Source organism: Coregonus lavaretus (genome assembly GCF_964263955.1).
Source record: "Coregonus lavaretus genome assembly, chromosome: 1".
Taxonomy (NCBI): Eukaryota; Metazoa; Chordata; class Actinopteri; order Salmoniformes; family Salmonidae; genus Coregonus; species Coregonus lavaretus.
In genome coordinates, this window is record NC_139988.1 from 78,093,641 (window position 1) to 78,113,849 (window position 20,209).

At 44.3% G+C, this 20,209-nt stretch overlaps 1 protein-coding gene across 3 annotated transcripts in view; it reads right to left on the reverse strand.

The window, feature by feature from the left end:
• Nucleotides 1-425: 425 nt before the first annotated feature.
• The window catches only part of LOC311128581 (transmembrane protein 150A-like), a 34,482-nt gene continuing 14,698 nt past the window's right edge, over nucleotides 426-20,209 (reverse strand). For 2 of the 3 annotated variants that reach the window (XM_084160769.1, XM_084160768.1), the window contains exons 4-8: nucleotides 12,765-12,851; nucleotides 9,149-9,216; nucleotides 7,493-7,620; nucleotides 2,312-2,489; nucleotides 432-2,061 (exon numbers count right to left, since the gene is read on the reverse strand). In XM_084160769.1, the coding sequence (XP_084016895.1) occupies nucleotides 1,811-2,061; nucleotides 2,312-2,489; nucleotides 7,493-7,620; nucleotides 9,149-9,216; nucleotides 12,765-12,851 (712 nt within the window). In that variant the 3' untranslated portion in view covers nucleotides 432-1,810. Of the gene's footprint in view, nucleotides 2,062-2,311; nucleotides 2,490-7,492; nucleotides 7,621-9,148; nucleotides 9,217-12,764; nucleotides 12,852-20,209 lie in introns of all 3 variants that reach the window. The other variant, XM_084160767.1, reaches the window with a different exon arrangement.

Sequence of the window (20,209 nt, forward strand, 5' to 3'; positions counted from 1 at the left end):
GAGATTTGGAACTCTCTTTGTTATTGGTCTATTAATTTTACCGCCTGGTGATGTCACCAGGCAAGCCAAAACTCCACCCCCTGCTTTGTGAAACTAATTCAAATCAAGCTGCAAATCTCTTTGAAAGATACACTACTTCTGCTTTTTCTGAGTGTGAAGGGTTTAGAGTAATGGTTTGTAGCCACATTTAGTTTCAATCTAGAAAAAACTACTGAGAATGTTGTGTCAGTGCTGTTACCTTGTGCCGCTTGCCTCGTCATCTACATAACCATCTCTCTCGCATTACTGTAACTGCTCTAAAACCAGGTGAACTCAGATCCTTCATACAGTTTGTCAATAGATAACACAGGAAAATGTAAATAGGGTTTTGAACAATAAAACATTAAATGTATATGTCTTTTCATTAGTCTCTATAAGAGTTAATTCTCAGAAAATGGTTTTATTCTTTGCTGGTGCATTGCTAATGCTCACCTTAAAGTAATAATCCACTCAAACCCAAAATGTTTTGCATGTCAGAAATCAGGTTTTCAAGATATAGAACTTTCAAAACACTGATTGGTATGATACATGTTGTATTTCTGCCTGCTTGAACAGCAATTGCTCAGATACGCATGAAAACATGAAATGACCCCGGGAATCAATAGAACATAGCTCAGAGATTAACAAAAACAATATAACATTCAAAATGGGTGAATCTTTCCTTTTAAGATACAAAAGCAATTGGAAAATTATGAATTACAAAAACAGGTTCTAGGCGATAAATAGACAGATTTTAGATCAAGTAAAAAATAAGTCTATATTTGCATTAATACATGAAATATTGGACAGCATACATAAAATAACATGTTTGTATTAATATTTCTTATTCTTGTCATCAATTTGGTACAAGGATACACTTTCAAATATGGCAAAGTGATTAATTTCTCTGGTTTGCTTCCCTTAGGACTTTCTTTTCCACTGTAACACTTTCTCCTCTGCATCAGATGACACAGCAACAAAACCATTGATCAGGGTGCCCTCTACTGGTTTCAATGCATAACACACATCACCAAATAAAGGTTATCAGACACCTTTCACATAGTCCCTCACAAAATGAAGCAACAAGGGACACTGCACCTGGACAGAACCTCCCTTCACCCTATTTGCCTTTTATTTCATACAATACAACAATTAAACCTCTGATATAAAACAAATATCTCTGAGCACAGAAAACAACAATACCTCTTTTGTTTGACTTTAAGTCTGCTTCCCTTTAAGGTCCTGTTAAAAGGTACTGAACAACAGCTGGTGATGTAACAGATTTTCCTGAGTAGAAACAATGCAATGCAGAGTTCAGTGTCTGAATGGCCAAGCATAATAACACAGGCACTGACCCAGCCATATTCTGCTTAGTCATCAAAGATTTTTCAGGCACTCAGTCAAGACAATGGATCTGATACACGGCAAGCGCACACGTTCTCGTAATCAAGAGTGATTACATAATGATGAAAGGACAGGGAAGGTGTGTGTGTGTGTGTGCGCCTGCCTGTGTTCCTTCCAAATGGCACTTGTAACATAATATGTTTTGCAATCCACCCTGTACTGTCTACTGCAACGTAGTACAAATATGGCAATAACATGATATTAGTCTTTGGTCATTGGTTAGAAAAGCTTTCGGTGCTTTAGCTATGTGCAATACCGAGCAGGTCCATTTGCAGGGTCTGTCGTCCTCATGCCCTTTGGTGGTCTATGATTGGTCAGGCATCCACTCTTCCCACTCCCACCCTGTTTGTGATTGGTCAGTGGGCACAGAAGCCTCCCTTTGATAGGCCTACAGCATGGCTATGCCATCTGGTTGGTAGTGGTGGTTGGGCCCTCCTGCCTCCTCAGCCTTGTGGTCACTGCTGGAGAAGCCCTGGACACCCCCTCCTCTGGCCAGCACCACCAGGGTGTCCCCGGACATGTCCCCAAACTCAAAGGCAAAGGTCCCAAAGAAGAGCATGATGATGATGCAGAAGAGCCACTCAAAGATGGCGGAGGCGTGCTGCAGGGCAAAGCTCTCCTGGATGAAGAAGACACCGCCTGGGAGGGACAGAGGGTTAAGGAGAACAACAGCTTCTATCTAGACAGAGGGAGTACTGAGAGATAGCATGTGGAAACACACAGACGCGCACACACACACACACACACACACACACACATGCATACTCATATCAACAGCATGTATGCAAAATATGTCTTTATCCAGCAGGGGGCCATGTAACACATAAGTACTTCCTTCATGTCTCTCTGACTGTCTCTCTCTTACAGTGACGACCAGTGTAAAGGATACTGAGGACCAGGGTGATGAAGGCTAGCAGGCTCATCCCCAGTCGAAGGTGGCCCACGTTGTACTCCCTCTGGGTCTTCGCCAGCCGGTAGGTCAGGGCTGACTGCAGACACACAAACAGTATACTGGTGGGAAAAGCCACCCCTGCACCCACGTAGTGAAGCACTTTGGCATAATCCACCTGCAACACAAATACATAAATGTTTATTTATGACACATAGATGGACGCACGTGTACTTCCAACGCACGTACGGACACACGCATAGGTGAGCATGACCCAACAACACTACACTCTTAGAAAAGAGGGTTCCAAAACAGTTCTTCGACTGTCCCTATTGGAGAACCCTTTTTGGTTCCAGGGAGAATCCTTTTGGCTGTAGAACAGGTTCTACATGAAACCCCAAAGGGTTCTACCTGGAATCACAAGGGTTCTACCTGGAACCAAAAAGGGTTATTCAAAGGGTTCTCCTACGCGGAGAGTATAGTCACTGTTAACAGTGTTACTCTATCTGAGATCCTAACACAAAATGACTCGTTTCCAGGAAAAGAGAACAATGGAGGATCAGAATAACACTCTAAAACAGAGGAGCTTCAGTATAACCATACAAAAATAGCAGCAATGAACGGGGTTCACATGATGACAGAAAGGACAAGATCAGTTGGATAACAAAGCAAGTACTCTATCATGTAGGAACTATCTTCCTTTATGTGCAATCAGTGAAAGCATTACCATGTTTATCTCTCAATACCACAAGGATGACGCAAGTGCTGTAGGTTGTTATATTTGAATGCAGCAGGTAATCATTCTTAAAGTCATTACTTAATCTATTGAGTTTCTATATATTGAATGCAGCAACAATCTCAAAACCATTAAAGACTGATGTAATGAGTCTAAATACAAAATATGGAGTGAATCTGATGTATGGTTCATAAGGAGAAGATGATTGCAGATGATTTTGATGATTTTTTTTTCTTGAGCATTAGCGTTACATATGCAAAGAATTAGTTGTTAACAGTTTCTTTGATTTTTTTTTTTATATCAATACCAAATTTAGTGTGGTTCATCTTAGTGACGTCCCTGATAGCGATGACAAGTTTAAAGTTAATAGGCCAATATGGAGTGGATTTACAGTGGTTTAAATGGACACATAAAATCAGTTTTTTTTACGTGTCAATAACTCAGCCATGTGCTACTTGGCATTTACTGGTATAGTGTGGCCATCTTTGAATGCATCAATGTTATTTTCTCAAACTATTTAGTTAAACTATTTAACTATTTAGCGACTATTTAGCGACCCTTGAGCAAGGCACTTAACCCTAATTGCTCCTGTAAGTCGCTCTGGATAAGAGCGTCTGCTAAATGACTAAAATGTAAAAAAATGTAAAATGTAATGTGTCCAAAGACTAAATTTGGAGTGAATCTGACTTTTAGTCCATGAGAAGATGTATTATTATTATTTTAAGCATTAGCATTACATAGTCAAAAAAGTGAATTGTTACTAGTTTCCTTATTTTTTAAGATATCAATGTCAAACTTAACATGGTTCATCATGGTAATAACTTTGATGAACCTGTTAGGCCATTGTGGAGTGGATTTACGAAGGATTTAAATGGACACATAAAATCTGAATTCCTGATTTATCAATAACTCAGCCATCTCTTAAACAATCCCTTAGCCTTTCTCAAACTAAGTTAAGAGATGTACCATGGGCTACAAGATGGAGGAAAATCTATCCTGACAGACCTTATGGGTCCTTGAGGCAAATTTGTTCAGCATGAGGAAAAGCACCTACATGCAAAGTTCAAGTCCCTAGGGGTAACTCCTAGCTCCAGTATGAAAAAATGTATGCACTCACTAACTGTAAGTCGCTCTGGATAAGAGCATCTGCTAAATGACTCAAATGTAAAAATGTAACAGATATGAGTGTTTAAGTAAGACTGCTTATAACAGCACCACCTATAGGCCACTTGGTGCCATTATTTTTTGACCAAATTAAAGTTTCTGTGTGCTAAATTAGAAAAAAAGTGACCAATCTATGCTTGTTATTTGACCATGTCAAGGAAAAAAATTAAATAAGAATACAGAGAATAGTAATAGTTTCACTGCTTCATTGTTACCCCTAAAGATCAGGACAAAATACATTGTACAGTATTCCCCTGTATTGACCTATGAGAATCCTCTTTAGTATTATGATTACACAAACACAGTAAGGTCAACTGTATGATAGGCCGAGGTGGTAGAGATGTTCAGACTCCATAATCACAGGGTGGGGAACATGCACCAGGTCTAGAGTTCATGACATTCTAGAGTTCATGAGTTTCCTTTAGCTTGGGAACAGTCTGCCTTCACTAACCACCTGGAAAAAGATCTACAGTAGGGTTGTCCACATTTTTGTGACGTGAGCTACTTTATAGATTCTACAGTAGCCTATGTCCAGTACCAAACAGACTCCTAGCTCCTACTGTATGACATTAAGTGTATCTAATCCTCTCAAATGTGCCTAGGGCAGAAGGAGCTGGGAGTTGTTTCTGAACTGGATAACAGTCACTCTTGTGAAGGGATTCCTGCTATACTTAAACTTCCTGTGTATGTGTATCCCATCCACAAACACTGGGTGATATGTCAAAGTGCTGAAGTAGTTCCTCACATCCACTATGGCTTTAGCCTTGTTTGCACTGGGACAAACAGTGGTGTTCAAACAATTTCAACCCTCATGGGTACGCACAAAACATTAAGAACACCTGCTCTTTCCATGACATAGACTGACCAGGTGCACCCCAAGTGTGGTGAAAAGGTGAGGATTTTACGACCAGATTTTGTGAGAGCTGTTGTTGCTGACCTGTCTCTGCACATGCCCACACAAAAATACTGTCACTTAAAGGTGCAATGCAGCTGTTTTTATCTCAACATCAAATCATTTCTGGGTAACAATGAAGTTCCTTACTGTGATTGTTTTCAATTTAAAAAATAAAATAATATATAGCTTCTTTGCAAAGAGCAATTTTTCAAGCAAGAATTTTGCTATTACTGTCTGGGAGTGGTCTGAGTGGGGAGGAGAAAACTTAAAACTATCTGTTATTGGCGTTGCGGTTTGGAATTCCCTTTCTTATTGGTCTATCAACTAATTTACTGCATGGTGCTGTCAAACAGCTCTTACACTAAAAGGGCATTATCATCATTTTCACAATTTCACAGTATTATTCCAACCTCATATTGTGGGAATATATATAAAATGCGGGAAAATAACGTTTTTGACTGCAAAGGGTCTTTAAATATTCCTGGCTAGGAGCCAAAGTTAACAAACCACTGTACAATACTATAGACTAAACACAGATGCTCATCTCACTCTACCACAATTAGGAGACCGAAGTCTGCTCACATGCTGTAAAAATATCTTTATCACAGTGTGTGTGTGTGTGTGTGTGTGTGTGTGTGTGTGTGTGTGTGTGTGTGTGTGTGTGTGTGTGTGTGTGTGTGTGTGTGTGTGTGTGTGTGTGACTGGAGTCACCGCTCTATGAGATTTGTACATCACGAACACTGTCGACCAGTCACTCTCCTATCCATCACATTCAGCACATGTACAACATCTCAGAACCCTGGGAACAGAGTGTGATTGTGATCAAAATAAACTCTCCTATCTAAATCTGCATTCAGAATGTCTGTATTACTTCATGGCTACAAAAGGCAGACATTGTGGCTTAAAAGAAGGTACAGTAGTGTACACTGTCTGGCTATTGGCAAGTAGTTTGAGGAGCAAGAAAACTCCAGAAGACTATGTTCACTGCAATATATGCTCCCATGTTTGGTTGCCATAGCCACGTGGGATGGGTCTCATTTTCCAAGGAATGGTCCTCTTCTTCAGGGCACTAGGCAGAATAAGGACAACTCCCTCCTGTCAAAAGAGCCCAAGTCCTGAGATTGACCTCCAGAATCCTACTGAGTACAGGAACACAGCAGCTTGCCAAAACCTCCTATTTGCAAGACCTTACCAGAGGCCTTTCCAGAAGCCTGCCTAAAACTGACAATATCTAAGAATATCAATAGGGATGTGTTTGGAAGTCCTACAAAGAGATGAGTGCCTGTGGGGGAGATTGAGATCAGACACGCTGAAAGACCACACCAGGACAATGTGTTACTGAACGAGACCACACCCTAAGCCAGACTGTGGAGCACCCAGAGTTCACAGAGCTGGAGCTCCAGGCAGTAGGGACGATACCAATGATGTATACAAACCCTGGTTTACTGATGCTATGCATTGGCCAATGAGAGGCATTGAAGCCACTGGTCAGCCATATTGGCTCTCCCCAGAAGAAGCAGTCCTCTATTCATGGATTGCATGTTGTGTCACAATATTTTTTTGAAGGTTTGTTTTAGGACTGATGCCCAACTGAGCATTCTACTTAATGCATCCTCATTGGGGGCTGATGAAGATTTAGTCTAAAGTGTATTACTGTGGCTTGAAAACACGATGACATTTCTAGAAAAGGCAAATAATTAGTAGGGAAAACTTTTGTCATCATTTTGATGTCGCCAGATTGACTTTAGATGCAGTATAACGTTAGCTAGCTGCTAAGATTGAGGGGAGACCTCCAGATTTTAGCTAGCTAACATTAGCATTGCTAGCTATTTTGAATTAACTTTGCCAGCTAATGACAACATTGCCATGTCTAAATAGAATTTGACAACATGATGATGATGGCAAAGTTGTTTCCTACTAACTATGTGCCTACTTTAGCAATGTCATCTTATTCCCAAGCCCCTATAGTGTAATTTAAATGACAAATGCCCACCTCAGAGTTACTAGGCCACATCTGAGGGAACTCCACCTTACTGGGAACATCAAACACCTTGCACGGCTTCAAAGTCATTGTGATTTACAATGCCCGGATGTAGTGAAAATCCCACAGGCTAAAGACAGTGAACAGTTATTTTAAATGTATGTAATACTGTAGTAAAATCTTATGCAATCATACAAACAATGGACATACTGTCTTAGTTAAGAAATGTGGAGTTGCATCTTGTTACTATCGACCACACCAGTAGCCTACACAGCCTATACAGTGGTCAAACCTGAACACAGGCCTCTAACAGTTGAGCACATTCCACCTTCCTCAAACACTTCACAAGAGCCATTTAGTGAGAGAGATGCTCCACTGTGGGACTGACGTCAGTTCTGTTCTTACCTGGAAGTTGCCCACCATAATGAGTCCTGCAGCACAGATCCAGCAAGTGGACAGGCCGGCCGTATTAAGGACACAGTTCTGGTGCTTCTCTATGACGTGGGCATACCGCAGCAGCCCTATCAACATCACTGGGGGAGGGAGGAGAAACAAAACAAACATTTACATTTTCACCTATCTATCAAGCAGAGAGAACCACTCATCTGGTGACGGTTCACTAACAAATCTGCTAGAGCATGGAAGCGACAACAAACAACACTCTACATGTACCTCTTGCAGAGTAGGGAGTAGTACACTCTTGGACGTTGAGTTGCAAGATGGAAAAGCAGATAGAATGTGCACAACACTAGGCCAAGATGTGCCGTCTCTGCTGAGTTGTTAAGAACTGGAAATCACATTGTGTGCAGATTCCTAATGGCTCTGTACCAAACTGGCCAGTAAAGGCTTCGCTGCAGCCGTACAACACTTTCAAGAGCAGCAAACTGTTTTCGCAAAAATCCATTGGATGGAAATAGGTAGCGTTCACATCTGGTGTCCATCTCACCACTAAGCGAGTGTTTAGACGTCTGTCTTTAATACAGTGATAATAAAGCGGATAATGCGTTAAAAATCCCTATTTGCAAGTGATTCTTTGGGAAATTCACTAGTTAGGACACAGTGAGGGATCTACTTTGTGGCCGGGGTTTCAGACGTTACCGTTCTTCTCATTGCAACGCCACACCATGTGTCAGAGTTAAGTAAACGCTCTCACAGTGTGTGTGCTCAAACAAAAACAAACCATCCCTTTGTGGCTTTTGGTGGTGTGCTTTGTTCATGTGTTTGAGTACGTGATCGCTAGCACTTTGTGTTGCATTCAACCCCCCAGCAGTGCCTCTAACCGCTACTCGACATAAGAGAGCCCTGTTCAAACAAACTGAACCGTGGGGGGTATTAAATGAACTGTTTGATAAGAATGTAATAATCACTTCAAAACCAGCCCATTCTAACTTTGTTCTAACTTCCAACTGGGAATGGGAGAAACTCGTTTTGTATGGATCTACAGTACAAATGATGGGGGGGGCTTAGACTTATGTTTGTGGAACAGAGACCTGGTTAGTCACAGCTTTAAAAACATCGACCTGGAGCTTTTGGTATTTTTGTTATTTTATTAGGATCCCCATTAGCTGTTGCAAAAGCAGCAGCTACTCTTCCTGGGGTCCACACAAAACATGAAACATGACATAATACAGAACATTAATAGACAAGAACAGCTCAAGGACAGAACTACATCAATTTGTTTTAAAAAGGCACACATAGCCTACATATCAATACATACACACAAACTATCTAGCTTTAACGACTACATTTAGGGATTCCCATTGAGGCAAACTCTTTTACTTTTACAATGAAAGTATAAGAGGATGACAGAACTACAGACATCTCTGACAGTTACGTACAGCGTACTGGGTATGCATATGAGTGAGTGGATTGCTAACAGAGAAGTAGTCATCGATCTGCATCGTAATCCAAACTCTAACAATTTGCCGCCGCCCTACAAATCATTTTAGCTGGCCTCAGAGCAGTCAGTGCATTAACAATGATGACACTGCAAGCTGATAATGGACCTATGATGCATCATTGTTCCTATTCAAAATAAACATGAGTTTTACTGGTACATACCCAGGAAGGATCCGGTACTGCAGATGAGGCTGAAGAAGCAACTCTCAGGGGGCAGGGTGCCACACTTACTGCAATGAAAACAGAGGGAGGGAGGGATCAGTTAGTGTCTGAACTCTGTGGTACTGAAATAGACCCGGCCATGTTTCCCCTGGCAGAGACAACAGACCGCCTCATGTACATGGGAAACATGGTGAGCAGATTCTTTGGAAGCCAAGCTCGACCACACAGCTGGGAATATTGGCTGCATTTCAGTATTCTCAACTGATTCCTCCCTCCCTCTGTTTTCATTGCAGTAAGTGTGGCTCCCTTCCATCTTATATAGCGCAGGTGAACAGCAAACCTAGTTTCAAAAAAACAAATAAAGCAACACATCACGGCACAACGCCTCTCCCCCATGTGACCTACTTGTTGTGTGTATGTACTGACATGTACATGTAACTGATAGATACACACACACACACACACTACATGTTAATGTTTTTAAATGTATGTAAATTGTAAATTACTTTGTCTGTAATGTCTTTTTCGTTATGTGTCGGACACCAGTAAGACTAGCTGTTGCCATTGGCGTTGGCGAATGGGGAGCCTAATAAATCAAATAAAATCAAACTCTCAAGAGGCTTCCTTTCCATCTCTTCTTTCCGTAGTTTGCACTCATATGTAAAAGTCCCCGTAGGTCTCCACCGCATTTCATTCACCTATCCTGTGTTTTCAGATCAGTGCAGATGAGGGGAAGGAGACTTGAAGAGGTTATTGAGGAAAACATCCATGGATCAAGGAGCATGTGTAGATCATTGAGAGAATCCAAACATGGGGAAAACCCTATCTCACTTAGAAAAACTTTTCACAGCACAAAACAGTGACCAGTGCACGGAATCCCAGTCACCCACCCACAGACTAAAGCCTCCGTAAAAGGTCACCCATACAAAGTGACTAGTCGACATCGAGCATAACACTTCTTGTTGACATTTTTCAAGTCAGCATTGTGACGCTTCAAAGGTTCACAGAGGATCCACTAAACAAAACAAAATGTTTCACTTCCTGCCAGAGAGCAGAGGATTTCTGTGCCAGGCCAGCAAGTGTGGGCATATCTCGCTCTCTCACACACACACACACACACACACACACACACACACACACACACACACACACACACCACAGCCAAGGACAAGCTGTGTTTGTGTAGACATATTCCTGTTATTCTGTACCTGAAGGGGGTGAAAACTTAGCCTGACTGACGAGACCCACGTGACTCACGGAGCAGGGAGAGCTGTGACCACACTGGTCTGGAAAGGAGGCCATTTGTTAATGCAATATTCGCTCAGAAATTGTGCGACAGGTTAGATTGGCTTTCTCAAATGTTTTTTTTCCTCGGGAGTTTAGACCTCTCGTTTGGATTTGAAAATCCAACAGTTGTAATGGAAGGGGGCGGCGCTCAGGGGCTGTGTTTTGCTGTGGGTGTTTGAGTGAGAAAGACACAGAGGAGAACCAACCAGTAAAAGCACAGCCCCCTTCATTATCGACGCATTGTGCCGACAATATCAAAGAGCCATCCCAGACTCTGAAGTCAGGAGAGTTAGGTGTTAGCCAGACTAGTGAAACCCAGGCTACTTAAGAAGGAAAAGAGAGAGCTGAAAAAATGAAAGACAAAAAAAGACAATAGGAGATCTTTAATGATAGCAACCACAGGCCATGAAGACCTTGCTCTCCTTTCTGCCTGTTATGTATATTCACTTCATGTACACCATGTGCTTTCTTTCTGTAATGGTAAATGGCAGAGGCATTGATAATTTATTTAACACAATGGATGACCTCGACCTCAACCAAACAACATGCAGCTCAACTCACAGGGCAAGTTGTATATAGTGTAGCATACAGTTGAAGTTGGAAGTTTACATACACCTTAGCCAAATACATTTAAACTCAGTTTTTCACAATTCCTGACATTTAATCCTAGTAAAAATTCCCTGTTTTAGGTCAGTTAGGATCACCACTTTATTTTAAGAATGTGAAATGTCAGAATAATAGTAGAGAGAATGATTTATTTCAGCTTATATTTCTTTCATCACATTCCCAGTGGGTCAAAAGTTTACATACACTCAATTAGTATTTGGTAGCATTGCCTTTAAATTGTTTAACTTCGGTCAAACGTTTCGGGTAGCCTTCCACAAGCTTCCCACAATAAGTTGGGTACATTTTGGCCCATTCCTCCTGACAGAGCTGGTGTAACTGAGTCAGGTTTGTAGGCCTCCTTGCTCACACACGCTTTTTCAGTTCTGCCCACAAATGTTCTATAGGATTGAGGTCAGGGATTTGTAATGGCCACTCCAATACCTTGACTTTGTTGTCCTTAAGCCATTTTGCCACAACTTTGGAAGTATGCTTGGGGTCATTGTCCATTTGGAAGACCCATTTGCGACCAAGCTTTAACTTCCTGACTGATGTCATGAGATGTTGCTTCAATATATCCACATAATTTTCCTTCCTCGTGATGCCATCTATTTTGTGAAGTGCACCAGTCCCTCCTGCAGCAAAGCACCCCCACAGCATGATGGTGCCACCCCCGTGCTTCACGGTTGGGATGGTGTTCTTCGGCTTGCAAGCCACCCCCTTTTTCTCCAAACATAACAATGGTCATTATGGCCAAACAGTTCTATTTTTGTTTCATCAGACCAGAGGACATTTCTCCAAAAAGTACAATCTTTGTCCCCATGTGCAGTTGCAAACTGTAGTCTGGCTTTTTTATGGCGGTTTTGGAGCAGTTGCTTCTTCCTTGCTGAGCAGCCTTTCAGGTTATGTCAATATAGGACTCGGTTTACTGTGGATATAGATACTTTTGTACCTGTTTCCTCCAGCATCTTCACAAGGTCCTTTGCTGTTGTTCTGGGATTGATTTGCACTTTTCGCACCAAAGTACGTTCATCTCTAGGAGACAGAACGCGTCTCCTTCCTGAGTGGTATGACGGCTGCGTGGTCCCATGGTGTTTATACTTGCGTACTATTATTTGTACAGATGAACATGGTACCTTCAGGCGTTTGGAAATTGCTCCCAAGGATGAACGAGACTTGTGGAGGTCTACAATTTTTGGCTGATTTCTTTTGATTTTCCCATGATGTCAAGCAAATAGGCACTGAGTTTGAAGGTAGGCCTTGAAATAAATCCACAGGTACACCTCCAACTGACTCAAATTATGTCAATTAGTCTATCAGAAGCTTCTAAAGCCATGACATCATTTCTGGAATTTTCCAAGCTGTTTAAAGGCACAGTCAACTTAGTGTATGTAAACTTCTGACCCACTGGAATTGTGATACAGTGAATTATAAGTGAAATAATCTGTCTGTAAACAATTGTTGGAAAAATTACTTGTGTCATGCACAAAGTAGATGTCCTAACCGACTTGCCAAAACTATAGTTTGTTAACAAGACATTTGTGGAGTGGTTGAAAAACAAGTTTTAATGACTCCAACCTAAGTGTATGTAAACTTCCGATTTCAACTGTAGTTGTTTACTGGTATGGTGTACATATGCACTGTTGGCTACTGTTAGTGTGCAGAGGTAAATATGAATGAAACAGTAAAGTACAGCATGGTACAGACAGTGTAATACAGTACTGACCTGATGAGTGGGACATTGTCCAGGGTACAGCACAGCACAGGACCCCTCTGTAGAGACAGCTTTTCCTCACACGACTGATTATACAGCCTGGATGAAAACACACAACATAGACCTTTACTTTACAATTTTGCTATCAAATTGTACACACTTTACCTACTGGGCAAAAACTGGTTGAATCAACGTTGTTTCCATGTCATTTCAACAAAATAATTCAATTTGATGACGTTGCAAACTGATTGGATTTGCAAAAAGTCATCAACGTAAGGGAATTTTTTCTTTTTTTCACCCAACTTTTACCTAAATCCAATGACATGGTGATTTTTTGTTGTTGATTTCACGTTGAATTCACGTTAGTTGACAACTCAACCAAATTTTTATCAAAACTAGATGTTGAACTGACATCTGTGCCCAGTGGATAACTTTTCGGATGGAATTGTATATTAAGGCATATTTGCAGATGGAATTATTGTATAATGCACCTAAGACAGGTGGCTATCCTGAATGGACTGTGTGAACTTTGTGAGGTGAGATGAGTTCATAAAGTCACCTATTAGTAATGCTTCGACACACGCAAAGTCTTGATCAGAATGCGTCCCCACCGAACACACACCACTACTAAAGTAAACACATCTCGCAAAACACTCTGGTAATGTCTCAGCATCAAACCACACAACCGATCCACACATCAGGGCTATTATTATGCCCAAATGATGCCACAACTTTAACTCAAAATAGTTAGGCCTATAGGTTAAAGTTCCCACTTAATAATAATAAGCCATTTAGCAGACGCTTTTATCCAAAGCAACTTACAGTCACGCATGCATACATTTTTGTGTATGGGTGGTCCCGGGGATTGAACCCACTACCTTGGCGTTACAAGCGCCGTGCTCTACCAGCTGAGCTACAGAGGACCACACACTTGATGGTTGATTGCATGTGTTGATGGGTGCTTTGCAGAACATTGACACAGGTACTGAGGCAGGTACTGTTGTATTGCATGTGTCTGTCTACAGATCAGAGAGTCCACTTTATCTTGTATGATAAAAAAAAAAAAAAAAGTGATTATTTGTGCACTTGTTTGGCATTTTACTGCATTGTTAAGAACTAGTAACTTAAGCATTTCACTGCACCCGCTATAACATCCGCTAAACTGTGTACGCGACCAATAAACTCTGCATTGCTTGCTGTTTGGGGTTTCAAATCAAATCAATTTTTATTTGCCACATGCGCCGAATACAACCTTACAGTGAAATGCTTACTTACAAGCCCTTTAACCAACAATGCAGTTTTAAGAAAATTTAAAAAAAAGTGTTAAGTATAAAATAGGTAAGTAAAAAATAAAAATAGCAATGCAAATAGTTCGGGTAGCCATGATTAGCTGTTCAGAATTCTTATGGCTTGGGGGTAGAAGCTGTTAAGAAGCCTTTTGGACCTAGACTTGGCGCTCCGCTACTGCTTGCCGTGCCGTAGCAGAGTGAACAGTCTATGACTAGGGTGGCTGGAGTCTTTGACAATTTTTAGGGCCTTCCTCTGACACCGCCTGGTATAGAGGTCCTGGATGGCAGGAAGCTTGGCCCCAGTGATGTACTGGGCCGTACGCACTACCCTCTGTAGTGCCTTGCAGTCGGCGGCTGAGCAGTTGCCATACCAGGCAGTGATGCAACCAGTCAGGATGCTCTCGATGGTGCAGCTGTAGAACTTTTTGAGGATCTGAGGATCCATGCCATTTTAGGCTGGGTTTCTGTATAGCACTTTGTGACATCTGCTGATGTAAAAAGGGCTTTATAAATACAATTTGATTTATTGATTGATTTGAATTCCCTGTTTAAGGAGTGTCAGTACAGTCAAACCTGCAGGTACAGTAATGAATGGGTTTGGAATAGTTGTTTGTTTTTGCTTGGGCAGGTCTGCTGCTTGTGGGAAAAGCTTGGAACTAATGTAGCACCCAGGCATTTTTAATCCCTGTTGATGTAGGCTGAGAAAATATGGACTATTCCCTCTTCTGAAAAGAGTCGGCCATAAATTAACACATTTCTCCCGAATGAATGTTGAATAAACAGACTTGTTGAGAAGGTACAGTTTCTCTCGCCCTTTTGCAGTTCATATTATCACTCTAGCTCACAGTGTGGAGATGAATAACCGTTCATAATCAGTTTTCTGGTTTGACATTTAAAGCATGGACGTCAGCAGGAATTTTGGGGTTTTGACAAAGATTATAGAATCACTGAAATTGCTTCTGATTTTCTTGAGTGGAAGTCTACAACTGTGTCTGGCATTTTCTAGGTAAAAGCAATGTGAGGCCAAAATAACAAAATGGTCCCCTGGGTCCCCATGGGCAGACTTAAAACCGTTCTACCTTCCTTTTATCATCACAACTCCTGTGCCACTAGGGGCGCTAAAACTGTAGTTTACTTTTATTCTACACACAGAAACACATTCAAGGCCCTCCCTCGTCCTCCCTTTGGCAAATCTAACAACGACACTATACTCCTGCTTCCGATGAAGCAGATGCGAGGCTACAAGACTGTTTCGCTAATAAAATATGTTCCGGGATTCATCCGATAACATTGAGGAGTTTATCACATCAGTCACGGGCTTCATCGAACGTATCCAAACCAAAAACCATGGATTACAGGCAATATCCATGCTGGGCAATATCCACGCTCTGTTTACAAGGAACGGGACACGGACATGGATACATACAAGTAAGCCAGCTACGACCTCCGACGAGACTTCAGACATGCAAAAGGACAATATAGGAGAAAGGTGGAATCCTATTACACCGGCTCCAACGCTCGTCTTATGTTGCAGGGCTTGCAGACGATAATGGATTACAAAGGGAAACCCAGACGTGAGATGCCCAGTGATGAAAAACTCCCCAACGAGCTAAATGCCTTTTATGCCCAATTCAAGGAATACAACACTGAGTCTTGCGTGAAAGCCCCTGTTGGTCCGGATGACTGTGTGTTCTCGCTCTCCATGGCCGATGTGAGTAAAACGTTTAAACAGGTTCACACTCGCAAGGACGCTGGGCCAGATGGAATACCAGGGCGCATTCTCAAAGCATGCACAGATCAACTGGCAAGTGTCTAGACTCAAATGTATCTCCTTGTCCCCGTCTGTAATCCCAACATGTTTCAAGCTCACCACCATTGTCCCTGTTCCCAAGAACTCCAAGCTAACCTGCCTAAATGACTATCGCCCTGTAGCACTCACATCTGTAATTATGAAGTGCTTTGAAAGGCTGGTCATGACACACATAAATACCATCATCCCAGACACCCTGGAACCACTCCAATTCGCATACCGCGCCAACAGGTCCACAGATGATGAAATCTCAATTGCACTTTACACTGCTCTCTCCCGCCTGGACAAGAGGGGAAATAACTATGTGAGAATGCTGTTCATAGACTACAGCTCAGCGTTCAACACTATAGTTTGCAAGCCCTGCCGGTGTAGTAGGATTCGATCTTAGTCCTGTATTGACTCTTTGCCTGTTTGGTAGTTCGTCGTAGGGCGTAGCAGGATTTCTTATAAGTGTCCGGATTAGTGTCCCGCTCCTTGAAAGCAGCAGCTCTAGCCTTTAGCTCAGTGCGGATGTTGCCTATAATCCATGGCTTCTGGTTGGGATATGTACTTACGTTCACTGTGGGGACGATGTCGTCGATGCACTTATTAATGAAGCCGGTGACTGATGGAGTATACTCCTCAATGCCATTGGAGGAATCCCGCAACATATTCCAGTCTGTGCTAGCGAAACAGTCCTGTAGCTTAGCATCCGCTCTCCCTTCCTTATTGAGCGCGTCATTGGTACTTCCTGTTTGAGTTTTCGCTTGTAAGCAGGAATCAGGAGGATAGAGTTATTGTCAGATTTGCCAAATGGAGGGTAAAAACGGATTTAAGTTTTCCTGCATTAAAGTCCCCGGCCACTGGATGAGCATCTTCTTGTTTGCTTATGGCCTTATACAGCTCGTTGAGTGTGGTCTTAGTGCCAGCATCGGGTTGTGGTGGTAAATAGACAGCTACGAAGAATATAGATGAAAACTCTCTTGGTAAAAAGTATGGTCTATAGCTTATCATGAGGTACACTAACTTAGGCGAGCAAAATCTTAATATTAAAGATCGCGCACCAGGTGTTGTTGACAAAGAGACACACATCACCCCCCCTGATCTTACCGGAGGCTGCTGTTCTGTCTTGCCGAAGGCACGGAAACCCAGCTAACTGTATATTATCTATGTCCTTGTTCAGCCACGACTCGGTGAAACATAGGATATTTGTCACGAATTCAGCCGAGGCTGCCCCTCCTCCTTGCTCGGGCAGGCTTCGGCGTTCGTCGTCACCGGAGTACTAGCTGCCACCGATCTATGTTTCTGTGTTCCACTTGTTTTGTCTTGATTGCACACACCTGATTCCCATCACGTTAATTTCTTTCCCTATTTTACCCTCTGGTTTCCTCATGGTGTTGTGCGTGATTGTTCGTTGTTTCTGCTCCAGGTAGAGCTTTACCTGGCAACCATCCACCCGGCTCCCTCGGGATACGAGAGCGTGTCCGCCCTCATCTCCTGTCTGTCGGGGAAAGCGCTCGAGTGGGCCAACACTGAGTGGGGAGGTATAGACGCAGCATCGGTGCGCTATGAGGATTTCACCCGCCGCTTCCGGGCGGTATTTGATCATCCACCAGAGGGGAGAGCGGCGGGGGAACGGTTGTTCCACCTCAGACAGGGGAGGAGGAGCGCACAGGACTTCGCACTGGATTTCAGGACCTTGGCAGCCAGCGCGGGATGGAATGAGAGGGCCCTGATCGACCATTAGAGATTCAGCCTACGGGAGGACGTTCGTCGAGAGCTGGCCTGCAGGGACACCACCCTTAACCTGGACCAGCTGGTGGACTTATCTATACGGCTGGATAACCTGTTGGCCACCCGCGGACGTTCAGATCAGGGTCCGTCCAGTCCATCTCCCAGCACTTCCGACCCTACACCAATGGAGCTCGGAGGTGCTGATTTAAGGGTTAACGGAAGGGGGGCTGTTTCCTGCACCAACTGTGGCCGCAGAGGACACACTGCTGGTCGGGGAATCGAGGCAAGGCACTGGAGGTCCATCCAAGGTGAGTAGGCACCCGACTCATCCAGAGCTCCCTGTTGCTCACGTGTGTTCACATCGAATTTCCTGAGTTTTCCCCGCTTTCCCAGCATAAGGCGCTCGTAGATTCAGGCGCAGCTGGGAATTTTATAGACTGTCTATTTGCACATAGATTAGGGATTCCTATTTGTCCTGTTGATGTGCCCTTCCCTATACATGCCTTAGATAGTCGCCCTTTAGGGTCAGGCCTGATTAGGGAGGTCACAGCTCCACTCTGGATGGAAACGAAGGAGGGTCATGAGGAGAGAATCAGTCTCTTCCTGATCGATTCTTCTGCGTTTCCCGTGGTGTTGGGGCTTCCCTGGTTAGCCTCTCATGACCCCAATATTTCATGGCAACAGAGGGCTCTCAAGGGATGGTCACGTCAGTGCTCGGGGAGGTGTGTAGGTGTTTCCGTAGGTGCAACGACGGTGGGGAGTCCAAACCAGGTCTCCACTATGCACATTCCGTGCTGGCTCATCCGGATCCTTCCTTGGCATTCATAGTCGAGGTGGACGCGTCCGAGTCTGGGATAGGAGCTGTACTGTCTCAGCACTCGGGTACGCCACCAAAGCTCCGCCCCTTTGCTTTTATTTCCGAAGAAGCTCAGCCCGGCGGAGCGAAACTATGATGTGGGGGACCGGGAGCTGTTAGCTGTTGTTAAGGCTCTGAAGGCGTGGAGACATTGGCTTGAGGGGGCTAAACACCCTTTTCTCATTTGGACTGACCACCGCAATCTGGAGTCCATCCGGCCGGCGAGGAGACTGAACCCTCGCCAGGCAAGGTGGGCCATGTTTTTCACACGCTTTGTTTTCACCCTCTCGTACAGACCAGGTTCCTAGAATGCTAAGGCAGATGCTCTGTCCGGACTGTATGACACAGAGGAGCGGTCCAGGGAGCCCACTCCTATACTTCCGGCTTCTTGTCTGGTGGCACCGGTGGTATGGGAGGTTGACGCGGACATCGAGCGGGCGTTACGCACGGAGCCCACTCCCCCCCCCAGTGTCCAGTGGGTCGTGTGTACGTTCCGTCTGATGTCCGCGATCGATTTATCTATTGGGCTCATACGTCACCCTCTTCTGGTCATCCTGGCATCGGTCGGACAGTGCGCTGTCTTAGTGGGAAGTACTGGTGGCCTACTTTAGCTAAGGACGTGAGGGTTTATGTTACCTCCTGCTCAGTGTGCGGCCAGTGCAAGGCACCTAGACACCTGCCCAGAGGGAAATTACAACCTCTACCCGTTCCACAACGGCCGTGGTCACACCTATCGGTGGATTTTGTTACGGACCTCCCCCCATCACAGGGGAATGCCACGTTCTTAGTCGCCGTGGATCAGTTTTCTAAGTCCTGCCGTCTCATTCCTTTGCCCGGTCTCCCTACGGCCCTACAGACTGCTGAGGCCCTGTTCACACACGTCTTCCGGCACTACGGGGTACCTGAGGATATAGTGTCTGATCGGGGTCAGTTCACATCAAGGGTCTGGAGGGCGTTCATGGACCATCTGGGGGTCTCGATCAGCCTGACCTCAGGGTTTCACCACGAGAGTAATGGGCAGGTGGAGAGAGTAAACCAGGATGTGGGTAGGTGTCTTAGGTCATATTGCCAGGACCGGCCGGGGGATTGGTCGATGTACATCCCCTGGGCAGAGATGGCCCAAAACTCCCTCCGCCACTCCTCTACTGACCTGTCTCCATTTCAGTGTATCCTAGGTTATCAGCCGGTCCTGGCACCATGGCATCAGAGCCAGATCGAGGCACCTGTGGTGGATGAATGGTTTCGGCGCTCGGAGGAGACCTGGAACGCTGCCCATTTATGCCTGCAACGGGCTATCAGGCGACAGAAGGCGAGCGCCGACCGCCACTGCAGTGAGGCCCCAGTGTATGCACCGGGGGACCGGGTCTGTCTCTCTACCCAAAACCTGCCCCTTCGCCTGCCCTGCCGGAAGCTGGGTCGGCGGTTTGTGGGGCCATTTAAAGTCCTGAGGAGATTGAACAAGGTATGTTATAGGTTACAGCTCCCTCCTGATTACCGTATTAACCCCTCGTACCATGTGTATCTCCTCAGACCGGTGGTAGCGGGTCCGCTCCAGGAGTCTGAGGTGCGGGAGGTTCCTCCGCCCCCACTGGACATCGAGGGGGCACCGGCGTACTCGGTCCAGGCCATCCTGGTTTCGAGGCGTCGGGTGGGAGGCCTGCAGTATCTCGTGGAGTGGGAGGGGTACGGTCTGGAGGAACGATGCTGGGTTCCTAGGAGGGACATCCTCGATCCCTCCCTGTTGAGGGATTTCCACCGTCGTCATCCGACTCGCCCTGCTCCGCATCCT